The sequence below is a fragment of the Barbus barbus genome (assembly GCF_936440315.1).
Source record: "Barbus barbus genome assembly, chromosome: 26".
NCBI lineage: Eukaryota > Metazoa > Chordata > Actinopteri > Cypriniformes > Cyprinidae > Barbus > Barbus barbus.
This window is the reverse complement of record NC_136754.1, coordinates 15,193,568-15,213,299: the sequence shown is the minus strand read 5'-3', so window position 1 is coordinate 15,213,299 and position 19,732 is coordinate 15,193,568. Positions and strand designations below refer to the sequence as shown.

General features: G+C 41.1%; 1 protein-coding gene across 1 annotated transcript in view; it reads left to right on the top strand.

The window, feature by feature from the left end:
* LOC306846272 (zinc finger SWIM domain-containing protein 5-like) overlaps positions 1-14,880 on the top strand; it is a 47,098-nt gene extending 32,218 nt beyond the window's left edge. The window contains exons 3-14 of the mRNA XM_079379521.1: positions 332-480; positions 912-1,062; positions 2,153-2,329; positions 2,427-2,603; positions 5,554-5,700; positions 5,982-6,119; positions 7,612-7,869; positions 8,486-8,621; positions 9,896-10,053; positions 10,163-10,326; positions 10,833-10,914; positions 11,318-14,880. Of these exons, the coding sequence (XP_079235647.1) occupies positions 332-480; positions 912-1,062; positions 2,153-2,329; positions 2,427-2,603; positions 5,554-5,700; positions 5,982-6,119; positions 7,612-7,869; positions 8,486-8,621; positions 9,896-10,053; positions 10,163-10,326; positions 10,833-10,914; positions 11,318-12,180 (2,600 nt within the window). The 3' untranslated portion in view covers positions 12,181-14,880. The remainder of the gene's footprint in view (positions 1-331; positions 481-911; positions 1,063-2,152; positions 2,330-2,426; positions 2,604-5,553; positions 5,701-5,981; positions 6,120-7,611; positions 7,870-8,485; positions 8,622-9,895; positions 10,054-10,162; positions 10,327-10,832; positions 10,915-11,317) is intronic.
* The last annotated feature ends 4,852 nt before the right edge of the window (positions 14,881-19,732 follow it).

The following is a 19,732-nucleotide window of genomic DNA, read 5'->3' as shown; positions in this document are numbered from 1 at the left end:
CACAGTGGCAATGGGAAGCAATCTTTTAAGAATCAAACTTTGATAGCTATGATTTGACTCACCTCAGTGGTATTATCAGTTTGTAATGGTACAAAAAAATTCTACCAAAAGGAAGTGATGATATTGATTTCGGCTGTGGTTTAGAGTAAGCAGGCTCAGGAGCTGCTGTTTTTCAAAGTGTTAATGTGTACAAGCAGATTTTTGTCGTCTATTGTTGAATTGCATAAGCTTATAAGTTATAACCCAAGCTTCCTCTCTGTTTTTCTGCCGATAAATGATATACGTTATTGCTGAAAGTATCCAAAGTTAACCAGGTGTATTTCTCTCCCAGGGGCCCCGGATCCCACAGCAGGGGCCAGTATTGATGATGAGAACTGCTGGCACCTGGACGAGGAGCAAGTGAGGGAACAGGTCAAGCAGTTCCTCTCTCAGGGAGGATACTATGGCTCAGGCAAGCAGCTCAACTCCATGTTTGCCAAGGTGAGACGCTCTTGCTTTCTGTGTGTGAAATGCTCAGTGCGAAATGTGCTATTATGGTGAATTATGGGCCCATGAAATCCTAGGAGGCCCATTTAAATCAATGTATTTTAATTAAATGTCAAGCTGCCTCTTATTTTCAATAGCCAGCGCAGTTCATTGCTTTACCTGTCTGCTATCTGAAGATTTGAAGGGCTGCACTACAGCATTTGATGTTGATGCTGAATATAGTGTATAAAGTATAAACACATACACAAATATTCTGATCTCATAATCCTTTCAGCTAAAACACTTGTGCTGTTTTCCCTATATATGGTGCTTTATGTACTAATTACTGGCTTTCTTCTTCAAAATATGATGCTGATTTGTGTTAGATACAGGTGCGTGTTAGTCCTGCATGTGATGCTTGAGGTTAAACCAGGATTTTTGTGCAGGTGAGGGAAATGCTGAGGATGCGCGACTCAAATGGGGCACGGATGCTCACGCTCATCACGGAGCAGTTCATGGCTGACCCGCGCCTATCTTTGTGGCGACAACAGGGCACAGGCATGACCGACAAATGCCGACAACTCTGGGACGAGCTGGGTGAGTTTTTTCTTAACCTGTATGGCATGTTTCTCAATCATCATCCTTGTTTGTCCTGTAACAACATTCTTATCAACCAATCAGAGATTTTTGGGGTTAGATCGAAGGTTTGACCTATGGCTGTTTAATAAGATGTGGTTCCTTTATCAACAATAACACATAATGATCCAGGAACCTGTCCAACTAGGCCAAATCACATTTTTTGAGCAGCATAGCACAATTAGCCCCATCCTCATCCCTCTTCTGTAAACCTTAATCATTAGTACTTGCTCTTCTGCTCCTTGGTTCAATATCCTTAGCCTTAAGCACATTCGTGCATGTGCACCGTCTGACCTGCAGCAGTTCAGTCAGGGCAAGTGGATCAGTGCACGACTTAGTCTGCAGGCACATGCAGAGGACCAGCAAGGATGGGATGGCAAGAAAGGGCCAGCTCAATGAGCTTTAAAGCTGCCTCCTATTGATTGGGCCATTTAAAGAGGTTGATGAGAGCACATCCTGAAGAGGCTCATTTGAGAACTGCATCTCTGGCTTCCTTTTCCTTCGAAACAGTTGTAGCTATAAACAAGGCACACCTGATGGGTTGACCGTGCATTCTGATTTTGCAAGAGCAGGCACATCACTGTGAGCATCTAATAAATGTGCAAGACAGTTCAGTGTTTTAGTTGACAGCCATGCTGATTGGCCGGAGCTCAGCAATTTGGCCAATCAGGGCTGCGTGTACATGACAGCAATGGAAAAAGACACAGGCCAGCCATCTGTTACCTAGATACAAAAAGGCATCGCCAGTTACACGAGCCCACCAGACAACCCTACACCTGCCAAATTTCATATGCTCCCCAGTGCCAGTGTTTGACGTTGATGCGCTAGAGCCTCATCTATTAAATGCGCCGATTTTCCATTTCACATTTAGGAGCAAATTAAAAGCTGCGTTCAAAGCTAAACCAGAAAGTGTAAAAAAATGGGAAAAGTGACAACCTAAAATCTCCTTTCTTTTTCCTTTTTATGCTCGTTTTACCTTTTTAGTTTCTCCCTCGCTTATTTATAAGCCACACTTCAGTTATAAAGACGACTGTGCGCTGTGGGTTTGCAGGTGCGTTGTGGGTGTGTATCGTGCTGAACCCGCACTGTAAAAGTGAAGAGAAGAGTGGCTGGCTGAGACAGCTGAAGAAATGGGGAGACATGGACATCTGCCCTCTAGAGGACGGCAATTACGGCAGCGAGCTGCCCAACATCACCAACGCTCTGCCACAGAGCAACCTGGCTCAGGGTAAGCCTCTGATCAGTTGATCCAGTTGACCCTAACCTGAAATTATCCACTTATCTCAATGTCTGTTGCTCACATTACTATGTTTTACTCTGCGTAGACTCACTGGCCCGGCCTAGAAGAACGGTATTCACGAGAGCAATGGAGGCCTGTGACCTGCACTGGCAGGATAGTCACTTGCAGAGAATCATCAGTAGTGACTTCTACATGTCCCCGGCCTACCAGAGAGAGGGAGAGAGCCTGCTCTTCAACCCCCAGGGCCTGCCACTGTGGCTAGGTACATATTTACATACTTCTCAGGCAATTCAAGCTATGTTTGTCCATGTTGATTCTGTTCAGAGCAACCAGTCAATACAAGTTTTTCCTACAGCAGACTCTAACAATAAAGGCACGACCCCACCACTATAAAGCTTTAATAATCACTCAAATTCTATGAGAATAGGGAAGTCCATACCACAGCTATAACAATAACGAGACAGAGATACAATATAGTTGCAATCACTTTTCCAGCTGAAGAACAATAAAAACAATAATAGGTGCCTACGCACCTTCAGTGCTTGGCCCCTAATGACAGCCATTTAGAATCTACATGAGCTTGAACATTTAAATCAACAGATGGCGTACCTGCAGCACACACTTCAAATATAAAGAATGTTACGCTGGGTTGGTGTGGACACTAATATAGTTATCATAGTTCTCGCTCTTGGTGTGACGGAACCTTAAAGTGGAAGTGAAGCAGTCAATCAAGTTTACATTATTTAGTAAATTAATTTCTACTTTAATTAAAAAATACATAAACATGATTAATGTAACCGTTTTAAAGAAAAAAAGATTTGTTTTAGTTTTGTTATAGCTTTTGGAGCAAGGGTGCTGCCATCTTGCAGTACCTCCACGTGTGACGTCACGGGTTTGGTTCGCTCCACTGGACAGTAGAGTAATATAAGCATTTCTTTTACTTTTGAACACGCATGTTATTTTAACACACAAATGTTTTGGTTTTCACCATAATTTGGATGAATATCAACATATACATCACCTCATCACAAAGTTTTGATCATTGTATCCCAAACATTGTTTTCATAACGCAAGGTACAATGTGATGTAAACAAACAATGCTTCGTACAGTATCGTTCATACGGCATCTTATGTCAGACCTTGTAGTGCTGCTTTATCATTCTCACATGCTTTAAAGGGGTCATATGATGCTATTTTAAAGATTGTTATTTTGTGGATTTGGTGTAACATATGTTGACATGCTTTAATTATCTTTCAAATACTGTACATTATTGTAGTTCCTCCATGCCCCGCCTCTCTCAAACGCGTCATTTTCTTCAAAGCCCTTCCTTCCGACAAGTGCAGTCTGCTCTGATTAGCCAGCTGACAGTGCATTGTGATTGGCCGAACACCACAAGTGCACATCGGAAATGTAACGCCCCTTACCATAATCACGAGCTTCAGCTTTCAAAAGTAAATATAAAGACAGTTAATAATGTCCTTTTACCATCAGTTCAAGCCCGAGAAGGGAACAGAGTCGCATGACAGACACAGTGATGGTGCTCGTTTGTATTTGCAGTACACAAGCCGCGGTTAAGACAGCTGACTCCACTGTTATGTGACCCTGTCTCTCTCTCACACACATACACACGAGACACGTTACTCTACATTGCGCAAAACTTTTGAACTGTCAATTGCAAATACTTAAACCAATAACAAAACATACTTACAGTCACTGATTCAGAAGTGCCAGATTGTCATAGCAAAGTGGGAATTGACCCTTTTTTTTTGTTAGAAATAGCCTTTGTGCACAGCCAGCCTTGTACCATAAAATGCGTTCTACAAATTCGAACATTTGCGTTGCGTTGTTCTGTTGTAAACAAATCTGGTAAAACTTTACTTGAAGGGGTGTGCATAAGACTGACATGACTCCTTCATAATCATGGCATGACACATGTCATGAATATGAAGGAGGTTTTATGCATGTTTATGACAACTGTCATTAAGTGTCATTCGCTCATTTTAATGCAAAGATGACATTATTTGACCTAACCCTACTCCTACCCTTACCCCTAACCCTAGCCCATAACAAAGACATCTCAAACAATGTCATTTGCGAATGACACCTTATGACAGTTGTCATAAACATGCATAAAAAAACCTTCAGATTCATGACATGTGTCATGTGTCATGGCATTACACATTTTTCCACATCGTGACGTAGACATGTGGGGGTGTGTTTTAATGAGATGTTTTAGCCCAGTCTGGATCAGCCTTCTCTTTTAGATGGAATAAATCCTTTTGTGGGAGACTTTGAGCTTTGTAACTCTGCAGATCGTATACATGCACAAACGTTACATAACACACTAAAGAAAAGGAAAACAAGAAATTGTATCATATGACTCCTTTAAGCCTTGTCAGTTTAAACATTAAAGAGTTTTAAGACATTCAAAAGTGAGTCAGCACAAAAGTGATTTCAATGCGGTACTCACCACTGTGACGTTGTTTCTTTGCACACGCGCACACACACGCAAAAAACGCTCGGATTGCACACGAGTACCAAATTGAGTCCTTTTTCTAATCTGCTTGAGCAAATGCATAGAATATTATGTTCATGGCTGTTTTGACGAATATTAATAATACGTAAACGTGATTTGTTTCCAACCCGCTCTTCACCCCAAACCAGAGCAGGTTCATAACTTCTTCCACCGTGATGGCAGTACTGCTCGGTTCCCTCGCCATATCGGCTCAAATGCATTAGCAATTGCACTTATTATGGGCTCAACAGTCCTTTCAAATTTGTCTTCCTCCATTTCAACAAGCGTGTGTACATAATGTAAAGATATACTTATTACATTTACTGGCCAACGGAGCGAACCAACCTTGTGACATCACATGCGGTGGTACTGCAAGATGGCAGCGCCCTTGCTCCAAAAGCTATAACAAAACATATTTTTTTCTTTTAAAATAGTTACATTAACCGTGTTTGTTGTATATTATTTAATTAAAGTGGAAATCGCTTTACCAAATAATGTAAACTTGACTGACTGCTTCACTTCCATTTTAAGTCTGAGAGGAAATGTCACTCTCAGTAAGACACTTCCTGCTGTGTGTCGTAATCTGTCTGATTTCACTACTGCATGAGCTTCCATTACAATTTTGTCTGAAATTGAAACCGTCCCATCTGAAAGGAGCCCCACCATGTTTATACTGTGTCATGTGACTCGTTCCAGATCACGTGCCTACAGCATGCGCCAGGGTGGATGCTCTGCGTTCGCATGGCTACCCTAGAGAAGCCTTGCGATTGGCTGTTGCCATAATCAACACCCTCCGGCTACAACAGCAACGGCAATTAGACATATACAAGCATCAGAAGAAAGGTAACACACATTGATCTGATTTGCATAACATACGGCCTTACTCAAAGTACGCATGACACATTCATTATTGTTAATCAGAAGCCTTATCTTTTTGAGAGTGACCATTTTTACGTGTATATGTAGACATAAAAAAAAAACTGCAGGACTTTTCATTTTTTAACAGAAATTTTATGAATAGCCATGTGTTAAAAAGAGTGCTTGTTTCATGGTAATTTACGTATTGAGATGTTGATGCTGCATATGTTCCTAATACAAGTAAATATCTCTTGGTGTGTCCTCAGAACTGCTGCAGAGGGGAATGACCAACACCACCAATCTGGAGGGCTGGGTGGGCCACCCCCTCGACCCCATTGGCTGCCTTTTCGCCACCCTCACAGAGACGTGTCGAGTGGAGGATGACAATACCATGGATACTGGAGGTACACAATTATAGGCTGTCATTGGGCTTCTGTCCTTTTACGACTCAAAGACGCTTTGGGCATTATTCGGTTCCTCGCTCAGCAACTGGCCTGTGTCTTTGAGAGCTTCATTCAGTCTGCTGGAGCCCCATCTCCTCGCGCTTTACAATTGCCTTCCTTTTCTGAGCAGTGTTAAGGGGTGCCATTGTATCAGAAAGGTCATTCTGCCCACTCAGTGGTGTAAAACGTATAAAATCAATCAGCATTTGCATTCCATACATCCCTCCCAGCTCAGGCCAATGGAAAGTGTTGGCCATTGTATTCCTGTGGTGAGGAACCCACAGAGAGGCATTGTGTGCCTGAATAATACTGGCAAATGGTACTGTGACTTGGAAGAGTTTGTGCATATCTGTGCGCTTGTCCCGTCGTAGCGCTCCCCTTTTGGCTACAGCGCTGTAGCGGTCGTGTTGGCTTGTGTGTGCGCCTGTTGTGCATTACACTGTATGTTTGTATGTGTGCTAGAGAGCATAGCTCTTTGTTTGACTCTGTTGCACAGTTGGAAACATCTGGCATGTGCTGGGATGGGGGCAGACTCTTGTTTTTATCCAATCAGAACGTCTGAAGGTCAGAATCTTAGCTTAGCAGGACTAGCAACAGCAGCTGTAGCGGCAGCAGCAGTGTGGAAAGCCAAAACAATGCTCTCTCTAACCCCTCTGCTTTACTACTTAGGTGGTTTACTGTAAACCAAATCACTGGATAGGACACCGTAACTTGGTTAAATAGTTTTGTGTGGGATGATTGTGAGATACCAGTAGAGATCTTGTTTTCCAGTGTAGCAAGAATGGCGGTGAACCCATTGATCCCTGTCTGTTGCTCACTGTACAAACAGGATTGGCCAACAGGATACATTTGCCAGGGGGATTTAAGAGAGCTGGTGATGAGGGTCTAAATTCTTACCAAACAGATGGTGTTTTTATGCAGATATCCTTAGACATTGATACAGATGACTTAGTCTGTGGTGTTTTATATGTTACCTTAGATTGGGGTCAGTGAGAGCTTTTATTTATTTATTTATTTTTGAAAGAAATACTTTTATTCAGCTAGGCAGATGCATTAAATTGATTAAAAATTGCAACAGTAATTTATCATTTGTTTTAATTGTTACAGGAATTTCAAATAAATGCTGTTCTTTTGAATTAACTATTCATCAAAGAATTCTGAAAAAAGTATCAAAAATATTAAGCAGCTAATTTTTCATCACTGTTAAGGAATGTAACTTGATAATAATATTAATAATATTTCACAATATTAGTTTTACTGTATATTTGATTTGATATAAAGCCTTAGTGAGCATTAGAGACATTTTAACATTTTAAAAATCATACCATCCCCAAACTTTTGAATGGTAGTCTATATGTACTTGCTTTATTTCTTTATTGCTTTTTCTTTACAAAAAGAACATTTTCAACAAGCTATAAACTGACATTGACAAACACCACTTTGTGTCAAATAGATTCCGGTGAGCCCAAGCCTCCAGTGTACCAGCATGTGCCGGTGTGGGGATGTCCAGATGGAGGGGAGTCGTACCTGGTGCTGGCACTAGAGGTGGCACTGATGGGTATGGGGCAGCAGCGGCTAATGCCCGAGGGCTTGTACGCCCAGGACAAGGTGTGCCGGAACGAGGAGCAGATCGTGGCCAAGCTGCAAGAGATGGAGCTAGATGACGTATTAGTGCAGACACTCCGCAAACAAGCCATCCTCCTTTTAGAAGGTACAAACTCTTTGTTCTCAATATCACGTCTACTTTTCAACCTTTTGCTCTTGTCATCACCCTGTAGGCCTTTTCCTCCCTGAGTGGAGCTGTTTCCTCCCCTTACTGTTCTCTTGCTTTTCCCACAACCTTTTCCCCCATGTGGATCGCTGTCTACTTTTATCTTTTCCTCCTCTATCTCTAGCCTGGTTATGTGTGTGTGTGTGTGTGTGTGTGTGTGTGTGTGAGAGAGTGAGAGAGAGAGGGAGTGCTGTGCCTGTAAAAAGATCTGCAAGCTGGCCTCTGCAGTGTCCCCAACTCCCTTCCCCAAAACAGGCCACCCTGCATCTGAGCCTCCCACTGACACGCGGTGTAACCTTAGAGCAGACATCTGCGCTGCTACTAGGGAGGACGGACTCTGTCAAAGCCCATGAGGCCTTGCCGCCTGTTTGCCTTCTCATCGTCCTCCCCAGCCGTCCCAGCGATACGCTCCACTCAGATTTCTCTCTCACTTGCTGTGTGTGCCCTCACTGACTCACCAGCCTCCTGTCCATCAAGCCTGACTCAACCCTGCAATCTGATATGATGGACAGCTCAGTTCTGATGTGCTGTTCTCTTTCTCTCTCTGTATGTCCAGGTGGTCCCTTCAGTGGTCTGGGGGAGGTCATCCACAGAGAGAGCGTTCCCATGCACACGTTTGCCAAGTACCTCTTCACCGCCCTCCTGCCGCACGACACAGACCTGGCGTACAAACTGGGCCTTCGTGCAATGAGGTGGGACTCTTTTTCTCTCCATCTAAAGTCCATGTGTATTAGCTATGTTTTTTTTTTATATTCTAATATCCTAATTATTTACAAAATTCACTTAGCGCTTCAATCTGTCTTATGTGGGAAAACGGTCCAAAACAGGATGTCGACTCAAATTCTCTCTAGGATGAGAATGTCCCTCTCCCTAAAACACCTGCAACTTACTAGCAAGTAGCAAATGGCTGTGATGTAAATAAATTTAGTAGTTCATTTTTTCCTTTAAAAAAAAAAGGGGGGGGGGAAGAGTGCTTTGTAATGCCCCACACAGACTTCCTCTTTCAAATATTTTTTTTTTATTTTTTTTTTATGGTTTTAAAGTCTCTTATGCTCACCAAGGCTGTATGTGTTTGATAAAACATACAGTTAAACATTATTCTGAAATATTATTACAATTCCAAATAACTTTTTTCTATTTTAATTAATTGTAAAATGTAATTTGTTTGTGATTTAAAGCTAAATTTTCTGCAGCCAATAATCTAATGTTCAGTGTCACATTATCCTTTAGAAGTCATTCTAATATGCTGATTTGCTGCTCTTATTATCATCAATGTTGAAAAGTGTCAGTTTTGAGCAATTTAGTGCATCATTGCTGAATTAAACTTTATTTCTTAAAAAAAAAAACATACTAACCTAAACATTACTACTGTCAACAGTAGTGTATATCAGAACTGGAAAGAAAACTTGCATTTATAAGTCACACCATCATGCAGCAACTTGCAAAAGAGTGTTGGAGATTTTTTGTCATGTTTATCATGTTCATTTGAAATGTGTGCATTTTCACCTTTTATTTATTGAGCACATTTCCTCACATTAGACTGAATCGCCACATGATGTTACCCTTACTGACTCCAGCCATATAAAGCCTCTGTGGGACCTTATTACTGTATATCTGCACTGAGGCATCATTATCTGAGTCTAGCTCATCACAGTCCTCACTAATACACAATCAATAGCACTGCTCCCTCTGCACACCTTCAGCGAGTGTGTGTGTGGTGTGGTCTAATATGTTTTCTCAGGCAGGAGTAGCAGAGCGTAGAGGACTATTTCTAATCACTTGTCATCAGACAGAGCTAGCAGAAAATAGCACACCGTATTCTGCTAATCATGTCTGGGTAAACCGAGTATAGAAAACAATGCATAGCAACAGAAGTTCAGCTTATATATCAGTCTTGTTATAGGCTATGTGAATAACTAGAGTCTTATATGTGTGAATAATCCAGAATAATCATGTTCCACTGCAGGCTTCCAGTGCTGGAGTCCACAGCTCCCTCAGGTGATGTAGGACACCCTCACCATGGCATCTCCATAGTGCCCAGCAGATATCCACGCTGGTTCACACTGGGCCACTTGGAGTCTCAGCAGTGTGAACTGGCCTCCACCATGCTTACTGCTGCTAAGGGTGAGCGCTACACACACGATCGCTCGTGACAAGTCATGTGAGGTTCACTTTAAACAAACTTTTATGCTGTGCCAGTGTTTAGCTAAGAGAAGTCTGTGTTGTGTCTTAGGTGACATGTTGAGATTGCGGACTGTTTTGGAGGCCATTCAGAAGCACATCCACTCCTCTTCCCTCATCTTCAAACTGGCCCAGGATGCCTTTAAAATCGCTACTCCTGCAGATAACCCTCCTGACATCACACTGCTCAATGTAGCACTGGAGCTCGGCCTTCAGGTAAATCTATTTCCCCTTTAAATTTATCTTTATGTGGTGTCTGGTTTATTTCGTTCATCAGTGAGTGTGTTCAAATGTGTGATCCTACATCAAGTATGCATGTTGTAATCAAATTAAGGTCGCCCTAAAAATGTTTCAGTGAGCCCAGAGTGAAATTTTTATTTTTTTTTGCCCCATTATCGTCTGGTTGTCTGCATAAAAACCTTTTTTGATGCTCTGATGTTTAACTTAATGTGCATGTGTGTACATTTTTAACATTAAAAAAGAAAAAAAAGAAGCTTTTTTTAGAAATATGCTTTTGGCATAAGTTTCTCATATTCATCAAGACTGCATTTATTTGATACAGTAAAGATTCAGTAATACTGTCATTACAATTTGAACCTTTTATTGTCTCATTTTATATAATGCTCTTATTTTTAATAGTTTTCAGTGTTTTTATGTACACTGCGTGTATTAGTTCCAATACACTAATCTTTTGTCTAATGCAATATGACATTTCTCTGCAGGTGATGAGGATGACTCTTTCCACACTCAACTGGAGGCGGCGGGAGATGGTTCGTTGGTTAGTCACATGTGCTACTGAAGTCGGTCTGTATCAATTTTATTTTTATTATTATAATTTTTTTTTCCTGCCAGGTTTAAATTAACACTCATTTCAAGGCACTGACATGCACTTTAATAGTTTTTGTCTTTTTAAAATGTCATGTAAACCCTGCAGTTTGACTGAAATCCATTTTGTCAAACTCAAACTAAGTGACCTAAATAATGCAACTGTAGCTCAGCTTTGTTCAGCATGTATGCACATTAATCAGACTACAGTTGACCTCTTCACAAGGTGACGCCCGATGTGTATTTAATCCTTCAAAAACTCGATTGTTTCCCTGAAATTGGAGATAAGTTGCATGGCTTGGGTAGTTTATCATGTGGTTACTAAATGCATGTAGAAGCACAAGCAAAACTTTTTCTGATTGATTCTTTTGTCTCATTCCAGGTCTGAGAGCTTTGGTTAGCATATTGCAGAGCTGGTACACTCTCTTCACCCCCACCGAAGCGACCAGCATAGTGGCAGCCACAGTGATGTCCCACAACACCATCCTGCGCCTGAGCCTCGACTACCCTCAGCGTGAGGAGTTGGCCAGCTGCGCGCGTACCTTGGCCCTGCAGTGCGCCATGAAGGACCCCCAAAACTGTGCCCTGTCCGCTCTCACCCTCTGCGAGAAGGACCACATCGCCTTCGAGACAGCTTACCAGATTGTCATCGACGCCGCCTCCACGGGCATGACCTACTCTCAGCTCTTCACCATCGCCCGCTACATGGAGCACCGCGGCTACCCCCTTCGAGCCTTCAAACTGGCGTCTCTCGCCATGACCCACTTGAACCTGGCCTACAACCAAGACACGCATCCGGCCATTAACGACGTGCTGTGGGCTTGTGCTCTCAGCCACTCGCTGGGTAAGAACGAGCTGGCCGCCATCATCCCTCTGGTGGTCAAGAGCGTTCACTGCGCCACGGTGCTCTCGGACATTTTGCGGCGCTGCACAATGACGGCCCCCGGCCTGGCCGGCATCCCTGGCAGACGTAACTCGGGCAAGCTTATGAGCACTGACAAAGCCCCATTGAGACAGCTACTGGACGCCACCATCAGCGCCTACATCAACACCACCCACTCCCGCCTCACGCACATCAGTCCTCGCCACTACGGAGAGTTCATCGAGTTCCTTAGTAAGGCACGCGAGACCTTTCTTTTGGCCCAAGACGGTCACATTCAGTTCGCCCAGTTTATAGACAACCTCAAACAGATCTATAAGGGCAAGAAGAAACTCATGATGTTGGTACGGGAACGTTTCGGTTGATTTCGGGGAACTCGTTCTTCTTTCATTCTTCATTTATTTAAGGCATTATTTTATTCTTCTTTTTTTTTTTTTGGTCCTCTTTGGTGAAATTAAGTTTTATTCGTTTATTTTGATCTGTTTTTCTCGGTTTTTTTTTTTATTGTGAACAATTCCTGTTCACTAAATTATTCTACCAGGTCAAACCTGTGGAGGGGAGAAGAACAACTGTAATTATGACCATTTATGTTTTTGTTTTGGCTCGTTCTTGATTTCGTTTAATCAAGATATTGTGATAATGTAAAAGTGGCACATAAAGAGAAACCAAATGATTATTGTGGTAAATTTTGAGCGTGGGGGAGGCGTTTGGTTGGTTTTGGAAGGGGCTTGAACACTCGAATCAAAACGGTCATTCCTGAAACACTCGCATATAGTGTTATTTTCATACCTCGATCGTATTTTACGGATCAGCTTTAACTCTCTCTCTCTCTCTCTCTCTCTCTGGAAAAGGCCTGATTTTAAGAGTGAGATGGGCACATAACCTCAAACTTACACTCTGCTGAACCTCCTAACCACGACTCGAGCGAGCCATAAGACGTGAGTCCTCCCCTCTCTCCTGTGTTTGTTTCTAGCGGCTCATCTTAATCTCTGTTCGAAGATTCAGCGCGAGGAAGACAGTGTGCTCGGTTCTTCCGTGCTGTTTCCTGGTCTTGCTGAGTTTGAATGAAACAGAGATATTTACCCATCAATATCAGCCATACATGTTTATCTGTTACCTCTCAGTGGAAAAACGAAAACAGAAACAAAAAGACTTATGTGAGATTGAGTAGCAGTAATAATATATATGTACTAGCACTTCATTAAATTCCATCCCCTACACGACACATTCGGATCAGCAATTACTTACTGTGTACAAATTAGGTGAATTGTATAGATGCATTGTATAGATGCAAAAACAGCTATATTGGCAGAGCGAGGAATTAGCTGGCTTTAAACTGTACCGTAATATCTTCCACATTCCATGACCTCCGCCCTCCACAAGTGCCCCAGTGGATCCGAACACTTAGAATGCACTCCGCGGCTTCCATCTGAAGGAAAACGAGAAAAGAGATGCTCAACTCCGTTCTCAGGGAATCACTTAAAGAAACAAAACAGAAAAAAATAGTAGCATAAGCATTTAAGATATTGTAAATATGAAAGTGTCAATTCAAAAAATTGTAAAGTTATAATTATTTATGATAACTGTATGTTTTTCTTTTGGGATACTTGAATTTGTTGGGCTGGGAATGTGACGACAGTAAGAGGAAAGACTTCAGAAACATTTCTCAGGTGCTCCTGTGTACATTTCTGATTTACTGTTTTATTTGTATCCTCCATTTTATTAGATTTTTTTTGTAATACATTTTTGCAAGAGGACGCATGTAAAGAAGAAAGGAGAGGACAAATGTTTATGAACAGACTATGCAGAACCACTTCACGATTTGCCCTCTTCACCCCGATCTTCCTCCGTCTTTTCTCCTTGTTTGGCTCGGGGGTGGGGGCGCTCTCCCAAAATTCAACTGTTTGTATCTTGTAAGTAAAGTAATCTGCACGAGCTTCGAGTTTGGATGGACTTTGCCTTTGATCTATGTACAACTCTTTACTTTGAAGCCTTATAGTCTTCTCTGAAAGCACTGCATGTGTTTCAGGACATTGTGTTGCCAATGTCAGTGGAGTACAGCACAGAGAAAACGGACCTACACCTTCGACTGGCCCGAACAAGGATGAAGGGCATCCGCTATTCTATTCTCCTTCGCTTTGACACGGTCCACTTACTTTAGGGTCGTGATTATCTTGTATTGGGGCTTTTTGAGGGTAATAAGGTCTGTTTTGAGGTTGCGACTTACCATTGCCTAATCGAGACTTTGATAGATGCTTCATTAATGGCTAAATCTTGAGGAGATTTCTCTATGTTGTTGGTTAAGGTTGGTCACTTTCATTTAAATGGTTTGCTGGTTTCCACTTTTGGTTAGTTTTGTTCACAGAGGTTTGTTTTCAAAGTTTATAATAGTTGCCTCAACTGTGGCATACTCGAACCACAAGGTGTTAGTCACATTATGCAGCCCTTGTTCCTCAACCAGCTCCATCAGGGAGCTCAGTGGACGGACCCGAGAGAAAGCTAACAGATTAGGGATTATTATTATTTTTTTTTTAATATAAACGCATCTTCAGAAAGATAATAGTGCTGCCTGTTCGATTTAAAAAACAATAAAAATATACAAAAATAAAAAAAAACAAAAAGGTAAAAAAACGAGCATTTTCTGTAGCTAACTAGTTGGTCCAATGGCATTGCAAAAAGAGAATAACCTCCTCTGGCTTTTGATTTCTCTCTTCCATACTCTTAAGTGTCTGTATGTGTTGTACCAGTGTTTTGATCTGTCCCTAGAGTTTAGAAGGAAAAAAATATTCGCTGGTAGAGATTGTTCACTAGTTCATCTACTGTTTGATTTTGTTTCGTTTTAATTTAAGGGAAAGTGTTTGTCGCCTCTTTGTGCTACTGAATTATAAAAAGGTATCCAGTATTTGTTGCCACAAAAGTATAGTTCATCAACACTTTTTGTTTGTGCAACCTCTTGAGCTAATGTCTATAAACAAAAATTTATTACTATTTATGTAATGCTACTACCATTTTATATAATTTGTGTTGAATTTCAGTGCTTTTCTATGAATAAAGTGTGAAACACGTCTTTGCCTCTTTTTAAATGTAATATGATATACAGCTAGCTCAAGTGCAACTTTTATTCCTGTGATGTTTTCCTCTTGAAGCAGGAAATTGGCACATTAAAGGGCTTGTATTTAAATATTTTTTAATTAATAGATGTGTAGATGCTAAACCCATTATATGAGACTCTTGCAATAGTAGCATTTACTGCTACCGGGGCTGCAAATAAATTAAATGCGGTTCTTTTGAACTTTCTATTCATCAAAGTATTCTGTAAAATAAATATATTGTGGTCACAGCACAATTCGCCACCTTGGAATTAAAAGGTTCTATCTGCATTCTGAGCAGTTTTGAGAGATTGAGCTTCAAAGTTTTTGCGTTCCGTATACTGTAAATTCTGTAGAACCCTTTTTTTCTAAAAAAAAAAAAAAAAAAGGTCCATAATGTTCACAGCTTCCAAAAGAAACCTCACAATGTAAATAAGCTGTCACAGAATAAGAATGTGAATAACTCAATTTTGACAAAGATGTCTGATAGAACTTTATAATTCCAAGGCCACAAATTTTTAAAACTGATAATTCATATTAGAATAAATGTGACACTGAAGACGAGAGTAATGGCTTTTCCATCACAGGACTAAATTACATCTTAAAATATATCGAAATAGAAAAATTATTTTAAAAACTAGTAAGAAATATACTTTTTATTTTTTTTTAGTGACCAACCCTAAAATCTGAATGGTAGTGTGTGAAAGGGGATCTTTTTTTTTTTTGTACCCCATTTCCCCTGGAGAGAAATGCTGAAAAAAATTAAGAAAACTTGAGCAGAAGTAAGCATTTAAAAATGTATTTTGTTTTAGCTTTGAACACATATGCCACTATAACACACGTCTCCAATTTTGGTGTCATGAGGTCAGAAATATCACTGCAGTTATGCAAAAAAAAAAAAGCTTGATACCACCTCACATCTTGTTCAGACTACATCTCCAACTCTCATCCTGTCTCCTCTTTAGAACCTCAGCGTCTGAATCACAATAAACTCCAGGAAAACCTTGTGTCAGAGTGATCGACTGTGTTAGAGATGCAGTCGACAGGAACAATGCTCTTTGGGCCTGCTTATACAAACTATCCCATCCATCAGGGTCACAGCTGCTGCTCTTCATTGTGTCTTGGACCCAATGCAGCGCCGCGCTCCTGTGAGGACCACTGAGTAAGTGTTTGTCAAGCATGGCAGTGCTGCCGGCTGAAATATGGATGGGGTTGGCTCTGTTAGACACGCTGCAAAGAGAAGGCATTTCCTTAGCTCAGTGCAGAAGTGACACGCCAGGAAAAGAGAGACGAGTAATTGGCATTCCCACCTTGTTGTGAGCTTCCAGCGCGGGCTGAGTCTGTCAGATTGGAGCGAGGAGTAGGTGTTGGGCTTGGTGGGGGAAAACAAGCATTGTTTATAAGTGTAACAATGTTACGGAGGCTTTTCTTTAATTGGAACCCAACCCATCTTGAGACGGGAGATGGAGGACGTCTAAACGTAGTCATGGAGCACACGAGCCTGTCAGGCAACTCTGAGAACGGTTGTGCTTCTGGGCAGGTTTGTGCAGTGAGAGGAAGCTTTGTCCTTTGCACCCTGCATGGCAGGTTCTGCTGTCAGCGTAATCACGTATTGTGTTCATAGGGGAGCTGATTTGCAGAGCTTTGTTCTGCTGCTCTGATTTTCCCAGAATCCCTCTGTAATTGGGGTGTTGGAAGACTGGATGAGGAGGGGTGGGGCAGCTTGGGACTTTTTTTTAGGTGGGAGGTGGGGTGGGCTGAGTGGGAATGGAGCTGAAGTGGATTATGGAAGAAAGAACATATTTTGAGATGAACAGAATAAAGGATCAAGTTGAACAGCTGTGGTATGTGTAACTGGTTACATTTTTTAAAATAACAATTACATTTATTAATCTAAGTTTATGGATGTCTATAAATATTCATTGTTAATTCATGTACACAATACAGTGGTTAATGTAAAATTATACAAATTACTTCCAGTCCTCGAATTTGCTTGGCTGAGCGGAGTTCCAAAAATCTAAAAGTACTGTTTTTGTCTTCAATTTAAGACAGGGAAATAGTGAGAGATTGATAACATTCGGAGAAAATTATGTCAGATTCTCCCACAGCCAGAAACTCCCACTAGTTTTTTTTGTGTTTTGTTATTTGATGCAAAGGTAATACCAAGTAAGCCTATAGTGTTATAAATGCATCAGTAGTTCAACCTTAATTTTATGAAGCTATGAGAATACTTTTTGTGCACAAAGAAAACAAGAATACCATTATTCAAATATTTCTTCTTCCCTGTGTCAGTCTTTGAAGCCGGCGTTTTGACAGAGAACCTGGATTCGCTGCGTCTTGTTTGCAAGCAGAGGAATGAACACACATGCATCATAGTACTCTCCTGAACGAAGATTGACACAGAAGAGAAGAAAATGTTGAATAAAGTTATATTTCTTTTCTTTGCACACAAAAAAGTATTCTCGCAGCCTCATAAAATTAAGGTTGAACCACTGATGTCACATGGACTATTTTAACGATGCCCTTGCTACCTTTCTGGGCCTTGAATGTGGCAGTTGCGTTGCTGTCTATATGCAGGGTCAGAAAGCTCTCGGATTTCATCAAAAATATCTCAATTTGTGTTCCAAAGATCAACAAAAGGTCTTACGGGTTTGGAACGACATGAGGGTGAGTAATTAATGACAGAATTTTCATTTTTGGGTGAACTAACCTTTTAAAGTGAGATTCCATTCTGAGGGGAATGAACATGTTCAGTTCAAATGTCCCTGCGAATGGCACGGGGAATAAGGGAAGAGGAAGTAGAGAGGGAAATTTATCCACCAGTCCTCACTCTCCAGCACTTGAAGAAGATTGAATAAAACAAAGGTGGTGAAAAAAAATTTTTTTTTTTTTTTTTTATAAATCAAGTCATTAAAGGGATAGTTCACCCAAAAATGAAAATTTGTGTCATTAAGCACTCACAAAACCCATAAGACCTTCATTCATCTTCGGAACACAAATTAAAATATTTTGATGAAATCTGAGAGCTTTCTGACCCTCCACAGATAGCAGCGGAACTACCACAAGTTCCAGAAAGGTACCAAGAATGACAAAATAGTCCATGTGACATCAGTGGCTTAACTGTAATTTTATGACGCTACGAGAACGTGGTAGGACCCTTGTTGCTTAAGGGTCAGAAAGCTGAATGAAGGTCTTACGAGTTTGGAACGACATGAGGGTGAGTAGTTAATGACACAATTTTTATTTTTGGGTGCAATATCCCTTTAACAACTGAATAGTTAAACAGATGCACTTGGATGTATTATACACATGTATATTAAAGTATGGTTTACATTTTATTTCCAGAATTATAGCATTACACCTAATATGCACTCCTGTTGTTTCGTCTGTGTGCACATTTTATCAAGTGAAGTAATTTTAACAGCATCCCATGCTCAGAGAGTAGGCAGCGGTAACTGGGGATATAGGGGTAATATGCCATTAGTGGCAACAAACGTTTTTAAGTCGTTGCATTATTCACTCACTCAAGCATTTGGTTCTATACACTGAGTAACACGCATTTGGGAATGTCATTTGAGGGTGAAACATTTCCCCATGCAGATTTTGCATCGAATTAGAGTTGGTCCGCGGGTTTAAGTGACCCCAATAACATGATATTAAGACCCTAAAATTCAAACTTTACCAGGGGAACCGCGCTAAAAACATATGTTACCCTCGGAACACTGTTTTTACCTGTGGACCCACCTCAAAACACGATTGGGCTAGTTTTCAGTAGCAATTGGGTGGGTTTTGTTGTGAAAACCTGGCAACCCTGAAAGAAACCTGCTTTTATTGAAAGTGACTTCTGTGCAAGTTGTGCCTCATACATTGCTTCAAATAATGAACCTTTTTTCCCAACAAAAGTTCACTTACATGATCACACTTTGGTTTTGTTAACATGGCATTGTAAGAAAAGCAGCCTGGAATAAACTAATTTTTAATGATCAATCATTTCGATTTTACAAGTTGGACTGGTGGATACTGACACCAACTTGAAAACAGTCCCCAAAATTTCAAATCAATCTTAGGCCAAGCCCCCCAAAACCCTCCCATCTGATAAAGCAGTGATAGTGCCAGGACCTGACAAATGATGTACAGCCTGCTGTCTTCAGGAACATATTGGATTTTCAGGCCTGCTGATTTGCTGAGAGATTGAGCCCAAATCCCCACTTTCATCCCCCTTGTGCCTTCCTAAAGGAGACCTTGGGGGATTCAGCTTTTTTTTTTTTTTTTAGTGGATTCATTGTCGCAATTAAAAATAATGCCAGGAGCCCCTTGAGGCATCGCAGAATAAGTGTGTGCACGTGTGTGTATGCGCTTGTGCCTCACTAGGAAGAGGGTCCAGCCCCCCAATCACAGCTGTGCTCCATGGACACAAACTAGCGGCGAGCGACAGGGGCTTAAAAATCCAAAAACACTAATCAGCAAATTGATTACAGGACGTTTCTTCTTTCAGCACCTAACACACAATCAAGGCCAGACTGATCCGGCATTGACAACACCGCACACTGGCGGATGAGGGTAAAAGAGGGCTGCAGCTGCCACCATTTCACACTAAATGACCGTATGCGAGTGGGGAAAAACATCCATCATGTTGTTTCAATTTACAGTCTGTGGTTGCTTGTAAAACAGATAGTAAACAACTTTAACCGAAAATGAATTAGTAATCATTCTGTTATGCTAACAAATGACAGATTTGCAAGCTCGTATCAAAACTATGCAGTTTCATATACACAAACGGGGTTCAGAAAGCACTAACACGATTGAAAAATGTATAGTAATTCCAATA